The 25,950-nt window shown below is 39.6% G+C and overlaps 1 protein-coding gene across 6 annotated transcripts; it reads left to right on the plus strand.

Annotated features, from left to right (window-relative positions):
• Window positions 1–7,878: 7,878 nt before the first annotated feature.
• LOC116267548 (probable potassium transporter 13) lies at window positions 7,879–25,487 on the plus strand. Of its 6 annotated transcripts, none has more exons than XM_031649339.2 (11): window positions 7,879–8,412; window positions 8,508–8,589; window positions 9,149–9,403; window positions 16,808–17,039; window positions 17,272–17,520; window positions 19,368–19,418; window positions 20,914–21,174; window positions 21,817–21,869; window positions 22,388–22,502; window positions 23,550–23,804; window positions 24,355–25,487. In XM_031649339.2, the coding sequence occupies exons 3-11, from the start codon at window positions 9,350–9,352 to the stop codon at window positions 25,302–25,304; spliced, it is 2,220 nt and encodes a 739-aa protein (XP_031505199.1). In that variant the 5' UTR covers window positions 7,879–8,412; window positions 8,508–8,589; window positions 9,149–9,349; the 3' UTR covers window positions 25,305–25,487. The 6 variants fall into 6 exon arrangements, with proteins under 6 accessions (XP_031505199.1, XP_031505198.1, XP_031505194.1 ...); XM_031649338.2 differs by having other exon boundaries at window positions 7,879–8,218; window positions 8,307–8,412; window positions 8,508–9,403; XM_031649334.2 differs by having other exon boundaries at window positions 7,879–8,589; window positions 8,750–9,403.
• The last annotated feature ends 463 nt before the right edge of the window (window positions 25,488–25,950 follow it).

Here is a 25,950-nt window from a genome sequence, read left to right on the forward strand (position 1 = left end):
TTTGTTTTTTTTATTTTAATAAGGGTGTTTTGGTCAATGCACACCCATGTGCACAATTAACATTAGAGAGCATTGAGTATTTGTGGCGTTTAAATGTCTCACATTAAAATACCTAACATTAGAGCACCGAGCTCCAGGCTTTGGTGGGGTGGAACTCAACTTCCACATTCCAAAAGGGGTTGGTTGCGTGATGGACTGGAACAATTATTCTAGACAAGTAATTCCCCCATTTGGTGGCACGGAAGTTTCATTCCGTGCTTTTTCTGGGACCATTTCTGAATGTCCCTATTTGATTGTTAACAGTTTAAATTCAAGAAGAGTTCGCCTTCTTGCAAACATTTAAAAGATGTAAGTGGTGCCAAAAATGTGTTTTAAGCCACAAAAGACAAAGACAGAATTTTTCAAAAAAAAAAATTATATATAAATCTAAAAAAAATTAGTTGATTATATATAAAAAATTTGAAAATTTCTATTTCGGCCCTTGTTAAAATTTTGAAACTATAGTTTAGCCCTTACAACAAAAAATTCCTAGCTCGGCCCCTGTTAAGACCAATGGATGCGTCTTTGTCATTTCCCAAATCAAAAGTAACACATCTAAACGTCACTCAATTTGGGCTTAAAAACTCCCTTAAAAAATAATGGGGAAATGACAATGCAGATTAATTATACAACAATTTGAGATGAATTATACAACCTGAAGCTTGGAACACAATGCTCGACGTCACACATCATTAAGCACCCGAAATCGGCGATCCATCAGAAACATCGCCATTTCAACTCCACCTTCCAAGTGCGCTTTTAGACCAAATCGCTGTTTCATCGCATTCGTAATACTTGTCATGTTTTAAGCTTTCACCATGGAAACAGATGCAAGTGTAATACTAGAGTTGAAATGGAAACAGGTGCAAGTGTAATACTAGAGTTGAAATGAAAACTGCTGCAAGTGTAATATCAGAGTTGAATGATGTATCATAGATCTACTTTATCAAGGAAGATAGTCTGAACGTTAAAAGTATAATAGCTTTAAGAGTTTTATGCAAAATACATTTTCCCCTAAGTAAATATTAAAGAAAATGATAATGGTGATTAACGACTTTTTTTTTTCATTTTCTCTTTGCCTTTTAAAGATTGAGACTAATATTCAATAATGTTCATGAATTTGTCCCAATCTTTAAAAATATTTATGGAATACGGCTTTAGTGTTTATTGCTAAATGCCGGTTGGAGTGTGGGGTATGATTCATACTTGATAGGCTTTCCTACTTTTATAAGGGCATTTATGCAATCATGTGTGATATATTGTGACAAATGCCCTGTGCAGGGGCCGTGGACATAGGAAAACTTTGTCTCCAAACCATATAAAATCGTCGTCGTTTTATTTCTTTCTCTTCTTTGGTTTCTTCTTTTTGGTGTGATTAAAGATGCCCTTGTTTCTAATAACGCCTCAAGAGGGGACAATGCTGCTTACCATGAGCAAGGGAGGTGGGGTCTTCATGGGGCGCATACTCCAAAGAACCCACTCTTGAAACGTTAATTTAGGGTTGAAACTTAGTGAACTTGGGTCCAGAGGGCAGCTCCACCGTACTGTCCCATGATCAATTGAAAATTTGATAACCATAAATGTCGTCCAATAATCCATTCAACTGGTTCATGTGACTCTGAGCATGAATGTTATTTTATTTAATACAAATAAATAATAACTTTATGTGACTTTTTTTAAATATTTAAAGAAATTATCTCATGTAAGTGTTTCGTAGATACCAGACGTTTGAAAATCTTATAATCGAAAAAAAAAAACCATGAAAATCAAATGTCAATAACAGATTTTATTAGCCAAAGAAAATTAAAACATACTAATGTCAAGCTCTTCCGCAACTGCCCTGCTGGTGGGATCCCCACCAAAGCTTTGTTCCAAAAAATTACACTATGCAATCAAAGGATCGTGCTTAAACAAAGGCCATAGGGGAAACACCTGCGGAAACAAATAAAACAGAAAGCTTAAAAAAAAAAAATCTCAGTAATAGTTTATTGAAAAGATCCTCAGCCAGCCCTCTGCCCGTGACTTCAATCTGATCACGATGTCTTTTAATGGAACGGAAAATATTCACCATTGGAGTCCTGCCCTCTAAACTAAGGCTGGGCATCGGGCTGGAGAGCTGGCAGCTACCCTGTACTCGGCTGGACTCGGAACCGGTTTCGGGCCCAAAAAAAAAAGGGCATCCGGCCAGTGTAGTTGGTCCCGATAAACTCGGGTGGGTGCAATAGCAGTTTTTTAATATATTTTTTATTATTTTTATATATAATAATAATATTTTATTTTGATTTTTAATATTTATATATTACTTCATATTAAAATATATATTTTATAATTTAATCGGGCCGGTCCTGGCCTTCGGGTGTCGGGCCGGCCCGATGCCAAGGCTTACTCTAAACTACCACGAAGCCACCATAACCAATCACTTTCATTCGACACCAAGGGGTTTTTGATGGTTTGGAATTTTGATTCAATAATAAAAAATTTCAAAAGCATAATTCCAACTCAAACTTGAATGGAATCGAAATTCCAGGTTTCAGTTTCCTAATTCCATAAACAAAATACCATGTTTGCTTAACAATTCCAGTTTCTTAAAAAATGAGCACTTTGATTCTAAAAATCCATGCTTCTGAATATATCAAATGCCCCCTAAGTAAATCGCACTATCGAAACTAGACTGAATGTTTTCCAATAATAGAGTTGAAAGGCCATTTTAAGCTTTTATAAGTTTAAATTGCGCATCTCCTGATTTTCGTGTTCTTCTAACCTTTATCTCAACTCATATACGATTTGATTCGAAAGCGTAGGCTGTTGGGTTGACGTTGCTTGTTTGATTCTCGTTGTTGTTATTTTCTTGGGCCTTATGGTTAGGGGTTGCGACGACTAAGTACACAAAATGTTTGAGAAACTTGAGTTGTAGAAAATGGCACAATAAAAAGCGATGTTATACACTTTAGGCAAAAAAGTGGAAGACTTTCCTGCGATGAGGCAATGTAACCTGCAGTTGGGAGAAAAACAGATTCACGCCCAATAAAAAGCGAAGAGAGAATCAAAAGTAACTCGGATAAAAGTCAGCTTACTTCCATGAACAACAAAATTCTCCCACACATCCAGTAGCCGAGCCAGCGTGGGGCAAGCGTGGGCACCTGCCTACGCCAGCGTAAGAAAGCTCCACAGTGAAATGGAGCCTCAGTCTGCCTCACGCCCGTGTTGACGCCGTCTTGCCCACGCCAAAAATGGATCCGGTCCCAATCTGTGCATCTTGCATGCTCTTTCGTTTCGCTGCCGCAGCTCCAACATCAGGGCTATCAGCAAGTTTGCTTGGATCTTCTCCCCTCTGTAGCCTCAGGACAGATCTTCGGCAGCAGCAGGTCTGCTCCTCCCTTTGGCCTTCCCCCCTCCACCGCAGGTTGGCTCTTTCGCTTCTCAGTTCTCCCTTCACATCTTTCAGCCCTGCATCGATTTTGGGTGTTTGGTTTTGGGCGTTTAATGTCTATTTGTTTGATTTATTTTCTATTTTGTCTGCATCTCGTTAGCCCTAAATCTGCTAATTCCCCTCAACTGAAAATGTGCTCTCTGTCGCTATGAGGTGGATGTTGCTGGAGGCAAAGTTTCTCCACTTGACTTGTTCTCTCTCGTTTGTGTGCTATTTAAATTTCATATTACTGGCGTTTTTCGTTTGTTGTTGCTTTCTTTTTTGTTTTCTGAAATAAGATTGAAGTTGAACACTACATGGTTTTTGTTGTTTTCATTTTTGTTTTTGCTTCTGTTAGTGTGGAGACCAAGGGATGAGCTTTAGCCTTTAGTCAAGCTGAGACCTTACACTTGATAAAGCAAGTGCAGCAGTTCGTCACAGCAATATTAAAGCTATACAAGAAAATGCTTAATGAAGATTTCTTTTACTAATGAAGGATTACAAAGTTGGTTTGAAATAGGGTTCAAGATGATCAGGCAAAGAGACAAACGTTGATGTATACCAGTGTGGGCAGAACGGGGAACCTCAAATTTGTCCCTCTCATAATAGGCTTGTCTTGAACATGAATCAAGCTTTATTTTTTTTACAGCTCAAGCTTGGCATTACCGAGCATTATTGAAGAAGAAAGAAAATATGATTTGATGAAGAAAATTTGATCCAATGTAAGCTATAATAGGCTTAGTCTTGATTCCTTGCAACAGAAAATTTGTGTATGATTTGATGAAGAAAGAGATTTGAAAGTTACTTTCATATACTAGAGTGCTGAAATTAGATCCAATGTACTAGTTACCATGAAATTTAGTAGTAAAAAAAATGAAAATTTAAGTTTAAAGTAGTAGAAAAGTTAGCTTTTTTTTTTTTTGGAAGAAAGCTCTCAAGTTGTTGAAAATGTTTATCAACTTTTATGTATTTTAAAATTTGATAATTTTTTCACATATTATGAATTAGTGTCACATAACAAAAAATTTCTGGCTCTGTCACTGCACGCACCATGGAGAGAGCCTTTTATGTTACTTTTACTGTTTGTTATTGTTGGGACCAATATTTTGTTAGCCATATTCGTATCCTCTCTCTCTCTCTCTCTCTCTCTCTCTCTCTCTCTCCGGTGCATGATGCGTAAGAGAGTTTCTTGTTGGTGGATTGTTAAGGGATTGAAATATATAAATGAAAAAAAAAAAACTGTGAGGTATCAATATGAAAATGACCAAATTTTTGTGTGTCTGTGAGGGCAACTGCCCACACAAGCCCACACCTTCCTCTGCCCCTGGACGTAGGCTGATTTTTAGCTGAAGCACGTTCGCTTTGATTCACTTCATTCTTGGGCGTGAGTATGTTTTTCTCCCAACTTGCGGTTACGTTGCTGTTAAAGCATGTCATTCAATGGTTTGAAAGGGAGGCAGTGGCGGAGCTATATTATAGCTGGTGTAGGCAACCAGTCACACAAATTTTACCTTATTTACATATGTAAAAATCATTGATTTTTAATATTTTACAGAGTGCCCCTTCAAGTTTAAAATTTAACTTAGAGTGCTCCTTAGTCAGAGATTTCTAACTCTACCATTGGAGAATTTATCTTTCTGTTTCCATATTTAGATAGGAGTTCTCTTCTTTCGTCATTAAGAGGCATTTTAGTCTTTTTTGAGATCCAAGCACACACTCCTGTGTTCGGGGCTCCAACACCCAGCCAGCATCAACAAGATGCCCATTTTCAGTGTAACTATAAACATCGGACTGATTTTCTAAATTTTTAATCAGATGATTGGCCTTGACACTTTTTTTTTTCACATTTTAAAGTTGCTTGGCAGTAGGAACACTTCGTGATTGTTTCATGAATTGACATAAATATTGGGGAACATTAATGAAACACATGTTTTAGTACTACAGTAGATTCATGAAACACTCAAAAAATGTCTTGTTGCCAAATGACCTTTTAGAATATGTTTAATAAGAAAAATGGTATGCAGATTCATTATTAGTTGCATTTGAATTTGGAAGATTTCCAGTTTCACAACCAAATCCAAATCTGAGTTTTAAGGTCCAACAAAGAAATCCAGCGAGATTTTATGTCAATGCATGCTATGCAACTAGGATCCGGCCTAATTCAACATTAAAATATAAGGTCCAAACTGAAGCCTGAATTCAAATTCAATTTTCGTAGAATTTGATGCAATCCAATGCGGTAAAGGCTGTATCCGACGTAGAGCTGCACACAGGCTGAGTCAAGCAACTCGGCTCAAAAAACTCGAGCTCGGGCTCTGCTCGAACTTGAGTCGAGCTCCTTATAGCAAGCTCAAGCTCGAGTCGGTTCAAAATACTTGAGCTCGGCACAAACTCGAGTCGAGCTCCTTATAGAAAGGTCAAGCTTGACTCGACTACACAAAATTGTGCTTGAACTCAACTTGTTTAACTCATTTAACTCGTTTAAGTGTTAAGTCGTTTGGTGTTAACTCGTATAACTATTAAGATGTTTGACTCATTTAAGCGTTAACTCATGTAAGCATTTATCTCATGTAACTTGTGAAAATTTGTTTTTACCCTAAAAGTCAAACGGGTGAATCGGTTTTGACAATATTATATAGAGTACTAGTTTGCAAGTCAAATCGAGTTCCTGAAACTCAAACTCGACTCGTTTATCATTTTGAGTATCTTTGTAAGCTCAAACTCGACTCGTTTATAAACGAGTCGAGCAAGAGCCGAGTTTTTTCGAGTGAGTTCAAGTTTAGCCCAAGTTGGTTCGGCTTGTTGTGCAGTCCTAATCCAAGGGCACTGTGGACCCTCCAACTAAACCCATACAAGAACCTTCAAAAACGGTGATGTTGTGAATTTTCAATAAAGACAAACAGAAAACTTTTAAAGCCTTCAAAGACCAGTTCGGTCTTTTTATGGTTTGCCCACATCCAAATCCATGCGACAAGTGAAAACAAAATCCAATTTATCTCCAACAATTTTGCGCCTTCATTTCAAAAAGTAGATAGCTTTCATCCATTTTGAGATAGCCCAATCATATTATATGGATCATCCTCACAAGGGTTGGTGCAATAAAGTGATATACAAGTTGAAGCATAGAAGGAACACCAATCCCAAGGCACTGAACGCAAGTCTATTCCATGGGCGAGGAGGGAAAGGGGGTGAAAGTTCAGTCCTCTTGTTAAGCAGTAGGATAAATACTCCCTTTACTAACCCAACAAGTCATATTATATGGATCAAGACTTTATACGGAGATCTTCATAGCTCTGAATGCTATATCTTGCTCGATATTTGGATACTCAAACACACAATGCATCCTGAGATCCATATCCAACACCGTCTCTCTTTTTCTCCTTCTTGTCCCCAAATTTTGTTATAAATGGGCTCTCTTTTTCGCTCTGCTTAGTCTAGAAAATGACATTCTTCATATTTGGCAGAAAAAAATCCGATGACTTGGTTCGGATTGGTGGATTTCGGATCTAGTGGACTCAAGATACTATAGATTTTGACGTGTAACAGAAATGATTTTAGATAGAACCCCAATCTGGCGAGCTCGATGGAGAGCTTGGAGCCATATACGCATCTTCGAAAGAATACAAACGGGCAGAATACCAAATCTTGTTGGATTAGATCCACATGATATTGCCAGACTTGGATCCCTCACCTTGGGATGCAAAGGGCTGATAGAGGAAAAGTGCCTGCTCGACTTTCCTATTAATCCATGTTCTGATCAGGAAATCAAATAAATGCAGTCTAAAGTTCAGGTAATTAGATCCATTCTGCCCAATTGTGAAGCTGCATGTAGTCTATCGATATAGTTGTACAGGACATGCCCGATTCAGATCCAAATCCAGATCTGTATAATAGTCGCATAATACCCCTAAGGCCATGCCACCCTTATAACTTTAAGCTGGTCTCCTTGTATCTTTTTTCTGTGGATGGAGATTGTGAGGAGCCAATTTTGGAGATTATCTTAAGATCAGCTACTACATTATATGCGGCTTCGTGTTCTTATGCATCTTTGATCAAATTATATTATATATAGGAATGCCAAATGTCAAAAATGTAAAGAAAAAAAACATGAAAATTCAAGGCCTACCAAGTTTATAAGCTCAAATAGGTAACTCCATTAATAGGAAAATGCTTATAAAATTTGATTTATATGCTATAGTTTTTTTCATAACAACAACTGAAAATGGAAAAATTAGTATATATATACATATATGTGTTTAATCCATCTATTTGAACTGGAGTGAGTTAGGAAACTGCGACGTGGACATTAACCGTTTGTCTTTGAGCTTGCAGGAAAAGAGAAACTGATTAGTTATTCTTCTTTTATGCAGAATTTTAAATATTTATATCAAGAAAAGCAAGGTATCTTCGCCATATGCATAATGCACGCTCTCAAATTCGCGCGAAAAATATTCTCGCCGAATGTTGGATTGAAACTTCACGGTTGCCACGTCATCGACCACCTATTCTTCCACCGCATAAGTGCCCTCAACGCCGTCTACAAACGGCAGAACGCCTCAATCTCTCTCTCGTCCTGTTTCTTTCTCTCTCTCACACACATCGATTTGGCGGTCGGAAATCCGACCGGCTTAACGTTCTCCGGCAAGGTTGAGAGCTTCAAAGAATGGATAGCACAATCATCTGAAGGAAGACTGCGTGAGGTCCATCTAGTGCAGGCCACCTCTGGATTTTCCGGCGGGAGCTAAGGGCTGCTTGGTTGCTTGCTCAACTGTTAGTCCGTTCCCCGAAGTTTTTTCCAATCAGATTCCGGCTTTTCTGCATTAGTTTGCCTCCTCTAAACTCTTCAACTTTCCCACAGTTCCTCAGGCCAAAAGATTTCCCGTGATAAAAGAGTTCCAGCAACGTGGAACACTTGCTCGAGGAGCAGCCGTAGCAGGATTACTTCTTCCGATCAAATTCCGGTGGTTAGTCAAATCGCCGTTGTCTTTCTGGAGCATTTATACTTCCTGTCTCGATATCCACACCGGGGAGTGGAGTTGATCGAGAAGCTTTTGTGCAGCGTTTCCGAGCAAATTCCGGCGAATCTTCCATTCCGCCACCGGTTTATAATATTAAAATCGTGCTTCGCGTAATGCTAACCGGTGAGTGGTTCCTCGTCCCACAGGAATTCTAGATTTTACTTGTGCCCGGCAGATTTTTCATAAATGAGTTCTGCATCCTTCCTGCTCTTTTGCTTTTCCTATGTCTTATCTATTTCCTGTGCCGGAGTTTATTAAATTCCTTAACTACCTTGTTGTATAGTTTGTTGACCCAACCGGCCAATCCTTGTGCAAGCTTCCGGCACTTCAGCGTCCCTTTCGATACAAGTTCACTCAAATTCTCACAATACTCTGGTGCTCCGAAGCCGAATTTAACGAAGTATATCCTTATCGTGAAAGCATTTCCCTCGATCAAAACCTTGACCTCCCGTTGTCGTCCTCAGGATTTCGGTCGAAGTTTCACTGCAAAAAGCGGTTCATCTACTGAAACCGAAAGCTCTGTTAGTCCTGCCCGGAATCTTCCTCTCTCTTCTTCATTTCTTCCGCTTTCAGAAGCCCTAGCTCCTCTAGAAGTATCTATCGCGAGAAAATAACGGATTTCAGCTTCTTATTAACGAATTCCGGCACTCATCCTGTCAAAAATTCCCTTTGGAAGAAACAGGGGCAAGTACGATATTGATCAACCGATGAGAATCACCGACCGGAATGCGGCGATTCGGTGATTGCATCCCGGCGAGATCGACCACTCAATAGTTGCGGTCTTCAGAGTCGAACTTTGAGATTGATCCTCGGAAGAAGGAACTGCATCAGTTTCCGGCGACCGCGTCCTCTAGTTCCGGTGAGCGCAAGCCTTCGGACAAAGATGGATATGGAGTCCGGATCTCCCCAAAGATGCACCGGCCCGTTCAACTTTCTGGTACGCCTTTATTTCCTTCTCTTTTTCTCTCCTACGACATCATTAGATAATTAGACAGGAAAAAAGAACAGGGGCGCACTTGTTTGGATTCACGATTTGCCCTTGCAGTGCGCGATGGGATGCTATTACTTTTCTTCTTCTTCTCATTTCTCCCTCACATTTCTGCATAAAGAACACCTGAATTTTTGTCCGTCCGTATATTAAAGGGCACTCCAGCACATTTCTCTCAATGGGACTGATTTTTTTCAAAAGAGGTTACCAACTCAAATAATGCATGCTTACTATGCCTCCGCTCCTCTTCTTCTGTACGCGCGTGGAACCCGAGTACTCTTTTTCTTGCTCACCAAGAAACCCTATCTGTTGTTTTTCTTTTCATTTCAAAAGAGGGATGTTCCTATAACTAGTTTCATGACAAAACCTTTTTAATTTTGAAAGTTTAAAGTCAACCCACTTTATCAGTTTTTTTTTTCCTTTTGCAGTTTACACTTAAAATGGCTCCGTAAGCAACTTCTTTTTTCCTTGAAGAAAGACTGTTTCTTGGGTTTTGCTAACTTGTCTATCTTTTGTTAATAAATAAAGCCTTTTCATATGGACAGGAAGTCTAGATCTCTTTTCCTTTTTCAAATTGTTCTGTCATCATTTTCAGAGTTCTTTGAAATTTATTTTCTTGATGTTGCGATCAAGAATAGCCATCATGTCATTTTTAGATATTATCTCTTCATGGGATTCCGGTATTTTCCAAATTTCGGATTTCGGTCGAGTGCCAAGTAACATTTTGTCACGATTCCCTTCAGTCCGCTGGTCCTCCTCTATTTTTGTGTTCTTCCTGCAACCTTCCTTGTCCTTTCCTCGACTCAATCTCGATGTGTGGAACCAGATGCTTTGAAACTTCCTCCTTAAGTCCCTTTCACGGAGAAGCAAATCTGAAACTTTGGTAGGGTTTGGACGACTAATTCTTCTTTAGAAAACCTGGTTTCGTCAAAATGATTTTTCTTAATGGGTTTTGAAAAAGAACGTTTTTGTATTTGGATAAAGTAAGGAGGCTAGTTTTTAACCTCTAAAAATAGCGTTTTCAGAAAACCAGCTTTTCTAAAAACCCGCCTTTTCATGCCACCCAAACAAATAAAAAAAATAATTGGAGGCAAGCAGCGTTTTTGAATGAATCGCTAAAAGAGGGTTTTGGGGTTTTGTCTTGTGGGCGACTCCACCACATCACATTCTCCGGACGGGAAATTCCGTTCTGCCGAGCTTTTTAGCGGTTGAGTGTCAGGCACGAAAAGTATACGGCAACCAACAACCCTTGTTCGGGACCGAGAGCTTATCAAACGCCGTCACGCTTTTCGTGCTTATCAATTGAAAAATTAGTAGGAAATAAAATAAGAAGTTGGCCTGTGGTCATCCATTACGGGAACCCGTTGGCTCCTGTGGCTTTCCATGTAATAAGGATTCCATTAATGAATTTTGGAGCTTTCTTTATTTTTTGAATAATTTAAAAGAAAGTCTCATATAAAAGTAACCCATAAAACTTGGTTTTCTTGTTGCGTGATGAACATTAAGTCTCCATAGATGGTCGTAAAACATTTTTAGAAAATCAGTAAGTGGCTGAAAGCTGGATTCCCAAGTTTTTCTTCGACCAACAACACTTCATTTTTTTTTTTTTGTCTTACCACTTTTCTTTTGACTGGTAAGTGGCCAAGAAATCGGCCTAATCTTTCTTTCTTTCTGTTTTTTTCTTGTTTGTTCTTTTCCTATTTTAAGCTTTTAAGGAAGGGCACCTTTCTCCACTATCACAGACCGGGAAATGGACACTGAAATGGTTTTCTTCTTCGAATGTTTTAGTCGAAAGCTAAGAAATCAGGCTGACGGCATGCTGTTCGTAAGCTTGTTCTCAGAGTAAAGAGCCAAACTGTTAGGTTTCATTTCTTATCATCCAAGCACAAACTTCCATTCATATAAGAAAGGGAAATATCAGTGGCATAGGGCATAACTGTCATCTCATTCAAGTCTTCAAGTTTGCAAAGTTTTACTGTTCAATTAAGACGTAAGTGCTTAGCTCTTTAATCTTTCAACTGCGACCTGTAGAAGTATCGAGGCCAGTCAAAGATTTAGACCAAACTGTAACATTCCATTAAAACATAAAAAATGAAATGCTGATATCATTGTTAAGTCATAACAAACAATATAAATGCCAAGACGATTATGTAATTGAAGAGGAAGACATCTTTAGTAGTCTCTAAGCCTGTTGGAAGATGCTGAGTCATGGAATCATCCAACGGTGCCAGCCATGTTCATTGCTCCTTTTGTCCAGAGGAGGAAGAGAAAGGAAATAACAACAGAAATAAATAAAAGATTGTCGTACCCCGGACCCCCTTGGTCAGAAAATGGACCGGACGCCCGTTTCTTTTAGCCGTAGCCGCCCGCGTGGTGAACGTGACGCGCTGAGGTGATATAAAAATTGGCCTTTTTGCGACGGTCAAGTCATCCCATCCTTCTGTCTTCTTAATATTTTAATATCGACTGATTGTATCTTAAATCTGAAGTTGCTTAAGAAGTGTTTTGGAAGATTTTAGTAGTATGACTTTTAAATATATGTTAAGTAAAAGGGTTGGATCTTGAATCCATAAGATCTCATATCACTGTTGATCTGAGATTCACTGAAACAAACACAACCTTATTGTTAAAAATAAAAGTAGGTTCTCGAAGCTGGGGAAGTGTGAGAGTTTTAGCTCTAGTAGAATAAAATATTTTCCTACTCGGTTGACATTATTATTAAAAAAAAATAGAAAAAAGATAGGGCATTAATATCGGTTCCTATTGGCAAGAGACAGAGAGGACATAAGGCGACTATGATTTTGTTTATTTTTGTATTATAATTTTTGAATTATTTTCAGTGTTTTCTCAATTCAAAATTTAAAAAGACGCATCCGTACGTCACAATCCTTGCTGACAGATGTGCATATTTACAACACTGCACCTAGACTCTGACTTCCATGTTTAGGGCTTCTTGCCTTCTTTTCACATGCAAGATACAAGATGGCCAAATTCGCTCTAACTTTTATGCTTTCTCATTTAATTTGTTTGTCTGTGATGTCAATTAGGGGGTGTTTGATAGTATCAGGTTTCAAATACGAGCTGATAGGTTTCTTTTTATGTACGATCCATAATGTAAATAATGTAAACAAACACTGGATTTTACGATTATATATATAAAAATAATTGAGATCCTTCGTTCACCTGATAAAATCTGACTTTAAATTAAATTCATGGACCTGATAGTTTCAATTATTTTAAATCATCTCGGGTCTCAAAGCTCACGTACGTAATAATGCACCTTTCTCCTTGCTCTGAAGCACTGGTGGGATCAGTCCCTAAGGATTTTTGAAGCACGAAACAATTTCAAACTGTTCCATTTACCAAACAAGCTATTAAAAGCATGGTGGTTGGATATCCATACACCATATTGCTAGGACGTCCGGTTTACTATGGATTTTATGTGCGTTTTGGACAATTTTCTGATAATTTAAGAGCTCTTTAAGCTGCGTGGATTCGTCCTCATTTTTGTTATCAATGTCATAAGGACGTAATGTTTATGTCATGGGAAGGCAATGCTTACCGCTTGTGCCATAAGAGATGCTGGTCTTTGGTGAGAACATAGGCATATTCGGAGGCTTTTCCTTGGTCCTACCCGCACCACATGCTCTAGTTTGCTTCTAGGGACATTATTGCATTTTTATTTTGTTAAACTTTTCCAATCGTTGTCATGATCAAAGAAATTTATAACACTCGATCTTATTCGTTAAAAAGTCAAGTAGACGATATCTTACTTGGGGTTTCGATTGTTGCAAACTAGTTTTGAGCTGTAAATCATTAGCTAGGTTTACTTCACCTGGGCATACGATACGAATACATATCAGACCACCCCTCAAGTTAGCGTGTCCAATAAAACAATAGACTCGTATATACTTATGCCAAAGTAGCAAGGGTAAGAGGTCTGAGGAGAGTATTATATAAAGTGTGTGTGTGTGTGTGCACGCGCCAAATTCCACAAAGAATGTGAAAAATGCCTAAAAATGTGAAATTTCAAAATTCAACAAAAATATGCAAAAAAAAAAAAACAAAATTTCGTGTCCAGATGGATTGCCGTACCGTTTCGGCATGTGAAAGGTATGAAAGGTGGTCACAACCTGCTTACGTATACGTAGGTGTCTAGAAGGCCCATGTAAGAGTGGACTTTGATCTATCTAGCCACTGCATTTCGTGTGACTTGGCATGAGTGCGCCCAAATCAGTGGCGGAACCTTTTGGTGGTCCAGCTTCACAAAATTTACTTATTTTTATGTTAATAATTTCATATATTTAGTTGCTTATATATATATATATATTCACCTATATATATATATTCACCACTTAAAACATTAAATTTATTGAACTGGTGCCCCACTAGCCAAAATTTTTATCCCCGTTAAATAGCCCAAATAGGCAAATATGCTAAGCCGAATTTAATGACCCAAAATAGGCAAATATGCTAAGCCGACTTTGATCTAGCCACTGCACTTCGTGTGACTTGGCATGAGTGCGCCCAAATAGGCAAATATGCTCCGCTTCTTTTTCTTATTTTGAGCACTTTAGCTCTTTACGTCAGTTCTTCATGTTGGCCACCCGGCTGCGGCTGACCCTTCGACCACGGACGACCCAGATTTGGCATAATCGTGGGGTACTTGGAAATCTTAATCTACCCTTTCTGTGCTTTTCTTTTTCATCCTTCTTTGTGTGAAAAGAAAGTCAAGATTTTAGATGACCATTAATTTTCTGGCACGTTTGTGCTTTCACGACGTCTCTTGAATACTCGGCACTGTTCACGCTTATGCCCACTTCTACCTTGCATTTGAGTTCACCACTTGACTTTAGGCCTCTTCCTTTTTTACTTTGTTTTGTATTTGGAACTTTGTTTATCTACTGAATTCTGACTTCTCAAGGGATTTGCAGAAAGACGCTTAACATATAGGGTATTTGCAAGATGTGCAACGTTTGGGTTTACTATTTAACATGCTAATTTTTCAGAACGCTCTTCCTGTGGTGCTCAAAGATCTCCTTTTGCTATATAATCCCTTTGTTTTTCTTGTAACAGCTCACCTTGTGCGACCGAGCAGGTGTTTTTTTCGTTGCTTTAAATAATTATTCAGAATCTTACTTTTTAATTAACTGAAATGCTAGCTGGCAATTCATAAATAGCTGATATGGCTTTTTTTTTTTTTTTTGGTGGTGGGAGTTAGTCCTTTATTTATTATTTATTGATGATGAAAAAGGTTCCTTCTTCTCTTCTTTCTTTTCTCTTTTAATTGCTCCCTTGAAACTTTAACTTCTAATGTTTGGTTTGGTGTTCAATGGCTACCTTCCAAAAACATACTATATTCAGAAGAAGCGCCTAAAAACTCACCATCACCAAGAGGCACTAGGCAAATGAAACACGGAAAGGATGTCATGCTTATTTTGAATTATACATGTTCCTTTGGCATCATTAGAAAAAAGGAAAGTTTCTTCGCTTTTGAAAGCTTGAAACACAAAGGAAGTGAGTAGGTAATCATCTTCATAAAAATGAGAGAAAAGTAGTCTTTTTCGTGATAACTGACCGCTTTCAACTTATAAAGTGGTGCAATTGTAACATGTTGCTTTTGGTCCTAAACATATTTTCATTTTGTCATCTTATATGGTGATCAAGACCAACCATGCTACTTTTTATTTTATGGTAGGCAAGATGAGCGGAGACCGAGAAGTCTCGGTTTATTTTAGATGATCGTGGCTCCTAAACCCTTGATTGAGAGTTATATGCTTGGTTACTTTTCCAGCCCATGACACAATATAGCTATGTGCAGGTGGTGTCTCATCCCACCAACTGCACATCATTTTTGTAGTGGAAAAGAAAATACGGCCAAGACTCTTGGTTCAATTACTTAAATCCTATTGCCTCTTGATCTCGTTTTACTTGAAGATTCTAGTCCAATCCCTTAGCTAGGTGGACGCGATTACTTGTGGCTGCACAATATGGCAAAACGTGGGCCTGCTTATCATACTTTAGTCTGTTCTTCATTGTTATTCAACACAATTTCAATGTGTTTCGATCGAGGTAATTTTCTCTTGGTCAAGTCTTCTATATTGGAGTGATCCATTAGAGGCTCTTTGGGAATAAGAACTGTCTCATGTATGTAAACCAAAAATTGGTTAGATTCATTGGACATTTTAAAAGTGTTACATGAATCTCTCCCACTTTTTGAGACAGATACAGAGAACAGTAACATGCCGTTACCGTTTCCAAACAACCTCTTAAGTGTACGTCCCAAGATGAGGGCCGAGCTTGGCCTAGGACCAGCAAATAGTGCTGAGATAGGCTCATAGATTATGGGAACATTTAGACTTAGTGGACCAAGCCACTTTATTGATTTATACACTACAGCTATTGACCTTGGGCCCATGCCAGCTAAAGTCTTAGAACGTTGTGTTCCAGTGAGGCCCATCAATTGGGGCCATAAACGAGCCCATTCACATACATCCCAAATCCATATGGAAGTATTCACATTCTTATTTTGGCGACCTGCGCACTAAGGCAGCTGTTTCTTTTGTCCTCAAAGGCGAATTAGTCGCCTACACATCTTAGTCTCCCAAATCCTATCTCTGTCTAACTCATAGTTGCCGGCTGATTTGATCAAAAGGCCTCAATGATTTTTCGAAGTCCACTTGGTGAATGCGAATGTTGTTCAAGTCACCGGAACTTCATCCATGTACATAGGATACTTAAAAACTTAATGTTCTTGATTGGTATCAAATGATCCCGTCTATGTATTTCCTTCTTATTAAAAACAAAAAAAAGTGTAATGATGTGTTCTTCGGCAGCGATACATGCACTCCTAACATTGAATTGCCAGGTGAAGTGAGTGCCACTTGCTGGCTTTTTCTTCCTCTGCTGTGTTTGTTTCTTCCTCTTCTTTTTTATTTTTCAAAGGTCGACCTTGGTTCGTCGCGGATGAAGCCTATTATTTGTGCTTATAATACCCGACTGACCCATTCAGGCAGGTCGACCAACACTCTCCTATCGCCTTCAATTTTTTGTCATTATATGTTGTTGGTGATGGCAGCAATAAATAAAAAAGTTGTTTGTTTCGATATTAACCTTTTGGAGGCTTTTTCTCCTCACCATAATGATCAATCACTTCAGGAAAAACAAAAATCAACAGATGGAAACAAAAATCAACAGTTTGGTCTTACTGCTCTCTCACTATTCCGATGTGGAATTTGTTATGAAGAATGCTTGGATGATTAATACTCATTTCATTTTAAAGTATTATGGTTCTGCGAAGGAAATATTGGTCTGAGTTACTGAGTTTTTCATCCTTTGGTATGTATATAACAGAAAAAATACAGGAGTACGCTCATATTGGCTTACCAGAGCTTTGGTGTGGTTTATGGAGACCTCAGCACCTCTCCTCTCTACGTCTACAAGAGCACATTTTCTGGAAGATTGCGCCTTCATGAGGACGATGAAGAGATATTCGGAGTTCTTTCCCTCATTTTTTGGACATTGACACTCATCCCTCTCCTCAAGTACATCATTCTTGTTCTCCGAGCAGATGACAATGGTGAAGGTAAATTTAGCATTGCTTTTGCTGGGTATTGGCCTTCTACTTTAATTATGGGCACAACATTCGGGCCTCTCTTTTCTCTTCGTTTCTCCAACGAGAGAATGGGCCGATAAGCAACGATGTCCACAGCCTTTGATTTGTTCTCTTACAGTAAAACATAAAAAGCAGACTCAGTGAGTTAGTCCGTTGTAGCAGACCCTGTACTGAGTTAAGAGATTGGTGACTCATGTGACAGGCGGTACGTTTGCTCTGTACTCTCTTCTCAGCCGCCACTCAAGGCTCAGCCTTCTGAACACTCCCCAGGAAGCGGCCGAGCATCTATCGGCTTACAGCAGCGAGGGTTCGGGAAAGGACACCAAGACCAGTGCTTTGCTGAAAGAGTTCTTGGAGAAGAGCCGGACTTCTCGAGTAGTTCTGCTTCTGGTCGTGATGCTGGGCACCAGCATGGTCATCGGTGATGGAGTCCTTACGCCAACAATGTCTGGTACGATTCTCTCTCTCTCTCTCTCTCTCTCTCTCTCTCTCTCTCTCTCTCTCTGTTTGTGCATGAGTGGGAGTAGCAAGTCTTTTCAGCATTAGCCAAGTTGAGTGAGTTGAAGACGCATTATACTAGCCATGACACAAATTACATGGAGACAAATCCAATATTGACATCCATCAGCCAATATTTAGTCTGAGCAAGATTTAAATACTAATGAGATAGAATCTAGTCACATGGGTGTGGGTACGAGTTCCTGTAGCTAGGGGTACGTGGATATGACAAAATACATGTATGTCTATATGCAAAATACCACAAAATTAAAAGTAAAAGCAGTATTTAAATGAAAAAGTAAGATAATAAGTGCAGTATATATTAATAACCAATAACTGGTAACAGCAGAATGCAAACTGAATAGATCAGGTAAATCAAGTAAAAGTGAGTAGTTTGGATCAAGGAAGTACCCAAGTATATTCAAATGTATGCTTTGTCGTGCCCGTACAGTAACACGGGTACAGAGAAGTACCCATGTGACTTTGAATGGAACACAACGCCGGTCACAGGGCGTGGTACTTTTTTTCTCATGTCCCACTAATGTTATTAAAATCGATTCCTGAATCAGAAAACCAGTGATTCAGTGAATCGGCTGAATGACGTTGGCAAAAAAATTGTTTCTCAATTAGATCAGTTAAAACATCTATCATCTAATTTTAATGTATGTTTCAACAAACGAACAATCAGATTTTGACATACATTAACCCAAATATATGCCTGACTTGGAACAACTTGTTTTCTCAACGATTTGTATCCTATTTAAGACGAAACGAAAAACACAGGGAATAATGTATCATCTTCGTAAGGGAGAAAAATAGCAGAAGGGGAGAAGGCAGTGAGGAAAACTGAAGATGAACCAGAGGGAAAAACACCTTGAGCTGTTAACCCTGTGTCCACGGTGAGCCATTTCTTAGGCAAAACCGTCACATAATGGCTCAATTTTCCTCGTACAAATATCCAATTATAAATTAATTTGGTCAGTAAAGTTGTCCTTCCTGATTCATCAGAAAAAGAAAAAAAATTCTCCTCCTAACAATCAATGCCTTATATGTATCCCTTTACGCATGTTCGGACATTCCCTCGGCCTCCGTATGTCCATTTTTGCTGCAAACGATTATGTGCATACGGATTCAGTTTCGTTTCATTCAATTTCAACTGCCTCATTGTCTGCCATGTTCTATCCAAACTGGGATTTTTCTCCTTGTTTCGTCATTCTACTGTCATGCGAGAACATGCTCTTTGGGTTTCCTTCACGCTAGATCTGCTACATATGACTTCATGTTCTTCCCTTCATACTTCAAGACTATTCCTCTATCACCAGATGACCGAATAATTACATGAAAGCACTCTTTTGAGCAGTTATATAAGACAAGATTCTTGATTTTTCTGTGGTACCACCATTTTAGAAAAAAGCATCGGTTTTCTGCATTAGATGATGTTCATCTTCCCAATGCTGTATATGACGGTACCTGTGCTGCATAAGCATTTTTAACAGATAGATATTGTCAGGTATCTGCCCATTTCCATTTATTGTCTCACTTTCTGAATTTAAAAAAATAATTTAAATTAATTTAAGGCCATAAAAATTATGAAAAATGTATAAACCTATGTCGGCCATGGCTCATATTGGCAACAAGGGCCGGTACAATATGCATGGCCGGCAAGGAGAGTTTCTAAGACACTGGTTCTTTCTGCCTTCCAACTTATTTCGTTCTTATATACCATTCATATCATGAAAAACGACCTCCACTGTGTTTCAAGTTTAAGCTGCTTTTTCATGCTGGTGTTTTCCGTTTCAGTCCTTGCTGCAATCTCCGGTGTGAAGGTGAAGGTGCCTAATCTCCACGAGAGTAAGTAACAAGCACGTTTCTTCTGAAATTATTTTTAGTGTGATATCAACGAATGGTAGGGATGGGACACATAATTGTGTTGATGCTGGAGCAATGGTGACCCTGCATTTGTCCCACATGGTCTTTGTGGTCCTTGACCGCACCAGGTGCTCTAGTGATGGTGTTGGCCGTCTTCTGCTGCTTGGAAGCCTCTCAAGCTTTTGTAGTGGATCATGCATGGCTTCTGTCCTGAAATTTAAGTGGCTTTTCAAGCTTCGTGCGGTTGGAATAGAGTTTCATAGTCACATAAAAAACTCGTTTTCTTTTTTAAACACCAAAAATAAAAATGCGATAAATTAAATGGCTGTTTAAAACTTTAAAACAATGTGTTCTTTTACAAAAAGACATTGAAAACAAAGAAAACGTGTTTTTGACCTGTTTTTAATGCATTTTTTCACGTTTTTTCATTTTTTCATTTTTTTTAATGTCAAACCGTTTTTTTTTATTTTTTATTTGTTGCAAATTTACTTGTCTTTTGATGTTTGTGTTATTAGTTTCTCCCTTATTTCATTTATTTTTTATTTTTTAAACTTTTTAAAAATTTATGATATTTTTTTTTTCAAACTTTCTGACATATTATTTGTGACTATGGAATAAGCTAGTTCCTCAACTCAACTTGTGCCGGGACTCGAAAGTGGTGAAATATCCAGACTTGCTCTCTTAATGAAACACCAGGTGTTAAAAGCACTGGCTTGACGGTGTCTTTTTTCAACCAGATCATAATGAGAAAAAATACATGTCATACTCACGGAGGAAATTTTCCGTTGAGGGAATAAGTTACTCCATATTTTGGGGAAGTGGTAGTTGAGCCAAAAAATAAAGTTGGAAAAAGTCCTCCATTTAAGCCTCCGCTTTTTCCAAAAGGGGTCCCGGGATTATCTGAACCGTCTTTGTAAATGTCACACTTTAAATTTGTCATTTTGAAGAATATGAAGTTTTGAATCTTTTCGTTGTTTTGCGTTGATGGAAAAATGGTTCCTCCAGTCACAGGAAAATGAAAGTACTACTGTTGTTGCTCTCAACGTCGTTTAAGGGGCTATAAATTAAAGGTGGGTTTTCATTTGATAGTTGTCAAGGCAGGTATATCTCACGTCAAAAACTCAGAGACATAATTTTTAGAATTACGAGAAAAATAAACTCCTCCGTGTAAAGTTTCGTTTATAAAGGTCAAGCTTTCCAAAGTAGTGGTAATGGACAAGATATCTAAATATCACCTTCTTTTGATGAAGAAAAACGTTTTACATCGTGAACCTCTAGTATGTAGTGCCATTTTTCGTTGCAATGGGCTGTCTATATAATTTAGGTGGGTGATTTACAGGAACACATGAAAGTTAGAGGCGGTGAAATCTGTTCTAAGACATTTGATTAGATAAATGATCCACATTTTGATTGACATTTCATTTTCTTTCGTTTCTTCTGTTGGGCTTTGCCTGAAACATCTCCACTCATTTTGCAGACCACACGGTGTTCTTGGCGTGTATTGTGCTGGTGGGGTTGTTCGCTCTTCAACACTACGGGACGCACCGCGTGGGCTTTATGTTCGCGCCCATCTTGATTGCCTGGCTGTTGTGCATCGGTTCTGTTGGCATGTACAACATATTCCGCTGGAACCCGCATATTGTCCGCGCCTTGTCGCCATACTACATTTGGGATCTGTTCAAGAAGCCCGGCAGGGATGGATGGAGGTCCCTCGGGGGAATCGTCATGTGCATCACAGGTACTCTTGTCTTTTTATAATTGAAGTAAGTGAAGCACATAAACTGAAACTGAATGAACTTTCTGAGCTGAAGTTGCACCTGGCGGATTGTTACTATTGCAGTTTTCTCCTTACAAATCAATCAACTGATTTCCTAAACTTTCTGCGTGTTCTTGCACGCTGGAAGTTTAACTCCAGTCCCTCTTTAATATTTTCTCCAGGAACTTCCTTGTGTATTTTGTGTTAAAACATGGTTGGTTTAGGAGCTCTAGGAAAAGTAGCTTAGATAGTCATTCTTTGAATTTCCATAGCCAAAATTTTCGAAAACGTATCAGTCGATCTAGTGTTCATTAACCGATATGATATCCCCTTGTAGCTGTAACTTCTCTCAATTCTTTGCATCGTCAATCACATGAAAGTATGTAGCTATTGGGCCCATGAAATTTATGGATGCCTCAAAGAATATTGACATATGACGGAGGAAATGATATAGGCGCATGTTTCAAACTGTTCTCTTGCTGGTTCTTATTCCCAATGGGCTACATCTAGCTAAGGACGTGCTTTCTTAATGCTAAGATGAGTTTGGTTTACTTTTTGCACATCACGGAGTTGCCCTTAAAGCATGTACATGACAAATACATTGTTTGAACCTTTGCTGATCAGGTGCTGAGGCCATGTTTGCAGACCTAGGGCATTTTTCCCAGCTTTCAATAAGGGTAAGCATTCCAACTTATGTAGCTTTGTACACCTCTAGTAGTAACCACTTGTAGATGTAGCTCTGTGATTTGCTATGGAGAAGTATATACTTCACTGGTAACAGTCCAATCCACTCTCACAAGTAACTAGACAGCGTGACCCAAGTTCTGATTATTCGAATGCTTACAAAGTAATATCAAGCACACCAAAAATTAACGATTCACGGCATTGCTAATGTGTGCTCTGTCCTTTAAGAAAGAAATCCAAACCTTGATGTTTAGCCGATAAATATTTTAGAGTCCATCTATATCATCAGATTGAGTGAAAAAATTGCTTTGTTCCTTTAGGCATATGGGGGCACACTGAAACTTGAGGCTTACCATTCTGGTTCTCTTAGTAAGTGGTTTATTAGGACTTGAGACCTGCATGTTGGTTGATTTGCTGTACTTGTTTGATCTTTGAAGACTCCATGGAGCCATGATTTTGGTTTTTTGTTATCTTATGGGATGGTTGTGTCTAAAGTGTCGTCGTTTATCAGATAGCATTTGTAGGAGTTGTCTACCCCTGCCTGGTCTTAGCGTATATGGGAGAAGCTGCTTATCTGTCAAAGCACAAGGCCGATCTTCAAGCAAGCTTCTTCAGGTCCATTCCAGGTAAGGACTCTCTCTATCATCATTGTTTCTTCCTTGTAGACTTTTAGCATGTGCGTTCCACAATACTTGAGACCCATTTTAGCAAACTTGGACGCCATATTTAGTGCCTTCTAGAATTAGGTCTCTAATTTATGTTACCCTGTTCTGGTATACGCTTTGAACAGTTGATCAGCCATACAGAATTTGCTTTAAACAAAATGTCTTCGGTTTGATGCCATGGCGCTGTCAAACCTTCATTATATTTAGGCATCTAATGGTTGTTTTACCAACTAGGCAGAAGCATAATCTGCAGAATTTTGAAATGGAAATGGGATGTTCGTGTTCTACCCATGAGGAGATAAAAGATTACGTTGTTTGGAAGTATCATTTTGTCACTTCGATGGCGAATATATAGTTTCCATGCCCTTTTCTTGACTGCACAGCTACTCGTTGGTGTCCATCACTTGCGTTCGGAAAGTTTCGTTGCTGCTTTGGCCGTGAGGATTGAACTCTAGACACCCTTCAGCTTGAGGGTTTAAACAACCAACTCATCTAAATGACCCTTTTGAGTAGCAAGAAGCATTCTTATGTGGGTCAGTTTTGAAGCATGACTGGGTTTAATTGGCTAAGGCAGAAAACTGACCTGGTCAAATTTATTTTGGTTTGTGACTGTTATCTCCAACGGGGCAACCTCAAATTGGGATGGAAGGAATACGGGTTGAGTTGGATATCGGATAATAAGTTTGATCCGGTAATTCGACCATTCTGCTAGCCCCGACGGTTGGAACTTGGAGAAGTTTTGCATCAGAATGCAAATCTGAGAGATAATGTCATGTCGGATAAGCTAATCAGATGTGCATCCAATGTTAATTTTCCATTCTCAGTCAACCCCTTCTGGTTGCATGGTAGTCTACACTTTATTTGAACTAATATCTGCTTCTGTATATTCATTTGCATTCATGGTATCAATTCTTGAATCAATTTGCCATCACAAATATGTAGCACCATTCAGGGCACTTTGTCTGGAGCATCTTATTGATGATACATCATTTTTCCTCCTTTTTGTAGAAGCTGTTTTCTGGCCCGTACTTGTCGTAGCTACGTTGGCTACCGTTGTGGCGAGCCAAGCCATAATATCGGCCACCTTCTCGTTGATTAATCAATGCACCTCTCTCAAGTGCTTCCCGCGAGTGAAGGTGATCCACACGTCCAACCAAATCCATGGTCAGATTTACATCCCAGAGATCAACTGGTTACTCATGTGCTTGTGCTTGGCTGTGGTCGTCGGGTTCAGGAGAACAGACCTGATCGGGAATGCCTACGGTAAAACTCTGAACTCCATGAAATCCTTAGTAAGTTTTAGCTTCCTGAAGAAAAAACATGAACTGACAATAATTATTTTTGTCAATCCGTCGTATAAAGCCATTGCACATATTACGGTCCATCACTAGGAAAAGATATGCCTGCCAAGATCTTCATTCACACTCTTTTTTCAAGTTAAAGATTTACTCTCAGAAACTCTTGGCAGGAATCCACTTACTTCCCTGAAATTTTGATAAAAAAAAAAAAACCTCCTACACAAAATTGTTCTGGTGTCATCTCTTGTTGACTTACAGATGTTGCACACCTCCCCTTCCCCCCACTCTCTCTCTCTCTCTCTCTCTCTCTCAAAAATATCTGTTTTCTGCTAGGCCAATTATGAGATCACAGCCACAGGGTTAGGCTATGCAAAAGGATATGTGAAACTGCAGTACTCTTTCCTTACAATTCAGACTTAACTATATTCTCCAATAAAAATCAATATCTAACTGTTTAAGAAGAACAAGTACTAAAACTCAATTTAAAGCTTTTCCCCTCTTCTCTGTTGAAACAGGGCTTGCTGTGATCACCGTCATGTTTGTGACAACATGCATAATGTCCCTTGTGATTCTCATCGTGTGGAAGAGGACAGTTCTTGAAGCCCTTGCTTTTGTACTCGTCTTTGGCTCTCTTGAGCTCCTCTACCTCTCGGCCTGCCTCATCAAGGTGCCCAAGGGAGGATGGCTGCCCCTCCTCCTCTCCCTCGCTTTCACGTCCATCATGTGCACCTGGTACTACGGCAGCACCAAGAAGCAAGAGTTCGAGCTCCAGAACAAGGTGTCCCTGGATCAGCTACTGAGCATGGGCCCAGGCCTCGGCATGGTGAGGGTCCCCGGAATATGCTTCATATACTCCGACATCGTCGCCGGCATCCCCCCAACTTTCGCCCACTTCGTCACCAACTTCCCGGCATTCCACCAGGTCCTCGTCTTCGTCAGCATCAAGTCGGTCGAGGTGCCGCGGATCCCGCCGGCAGAGCGCTTCCTTATCGGCCGGATCGGCCCGAAGCAGTACTGGATATTCAGGTGTATTGTGCGGTATGGCTACAAGGACGTTCACAAGGACAGCTTCGAGTTTGAGGACAGGCTGGTATCGAAGCTCGCTGAGTTCCTGCAGCATGAAGATGATCATGAGGAGTGGGGTGGGAGGCTGTGCGTCGTGGGGACTCCTTCCAACACTGTCGCTACTGCGGTGGAGAGAAGGCGAAGGGTCAGGTTCCTGCCACCAGGGGAGGAGTGTGGGATGAGGGACGAGGTGAGGGAATTCCTGGAATTCAGGGAAGCAGGGGTGGCCTACATCATGGGCCACACTTATGTGAAGGCGATGGAATCGTCCTCGGCCATCAAGAAGCTTCTTGTTAACCACGTGTACGGGTTTCTCAGGCGAAACTGCCGAGGACCGGCGGTGGCCCTTGGGATACCCCACACCTCCTTGATCGAAGTAGGCATGGTGTACCATGTCTGAAGACAGAAGACTAAAGTTAAAGGGGAATGTCCCCGTAAATACATAGTTAGAGAAGAAGGAATATAGGAGAAAACAGGGCTGGTGATGACAGGGCCGGTGATGTTCATAAGAAGATGAAACCATGTAATGTAAATTTTGTAGCCACAGGTTTCACAATATACGAAATAAATCTTAAGTTTTACATGTGCAGAATCTTTCTCTTTCCCCAGGGGGCTCACTGTAGCTGGTTGGATTAATGAGCAGGTAGAAGGGGTATCATCAGCCGCGCGCATAAAGTTTCTAAGGAAAGTTGGGATTCTCTCTCTCTCTCCTCTTAGCAAGAAAGTGCAATGACTTAGGGGGACATCATGGCGTCAAATTGCCACCACAAGCATCTTTACCTCGCAAACTTGATCCACAACATGAAGCCGGACTTGGTTGCTACCATTGAAAATAAGATGGAGACTGCATCACTCGCATATATTCATTTGGAGGAGGGTGCTTGATGCCTTCAAGTTAGTAGAAGGATTTTGTGGGTGCATTTTAGCAAGATGCTTCTCGTAGTCCACATGTCCACATAAAAGGCACGATTTCTCATTGTTCATCCAATATCAATTCCTTCACGGCCGTATTTTCTTTTGCTTGTGGCCCTTGCAACATCCCCTCT

The sequence above is a fragment of the Nymphaea colorata genome, chromosome 14 (genome assembly GCF_008831285.2).
Source record: "Nymphaea colorata isolate Beijing-Zhang1983 chromosome 14, ASM883128v2, whole genome shotgun sequence".
In the NCBI taxonomy this organism is placed as follows: domain Eukaryota; kingdom Viridiplantae; phylum Streptophyta; class Magnoliopsida; order Nymphaeales; family Nymphaeaceae; genus Nymphaea; species Nymphaea colorata.

What these genes read in the sequence shown, in the direction of transcription:
- LOC116267548 (XM_031649334.2), top strand. Translation starts at nt 9,350, where the DNA reads ATGGATATGGAGTCCGGATCTCCCCAAAGATGCACCGGCCCGTTCAAC. An exon ending in AATCGTCATGTGCATCACAG is followed by an intron (nt 21,175 to 21,816) that starts GTACTCTTGTCT and finishes TTTGCTGATCAG; the next exon opens with GTGCTGAGGCCATGTTTGCA. An exon ending in CTTCTTCAGGTCCATTCCAG is followed by an intron (nt 22,503 to 23,549) that starts GTAAGGACTCTC and finishes TCCTTTTTGTAG; the next exon opens with AAGCTGTTTTCTGGCCCGTA.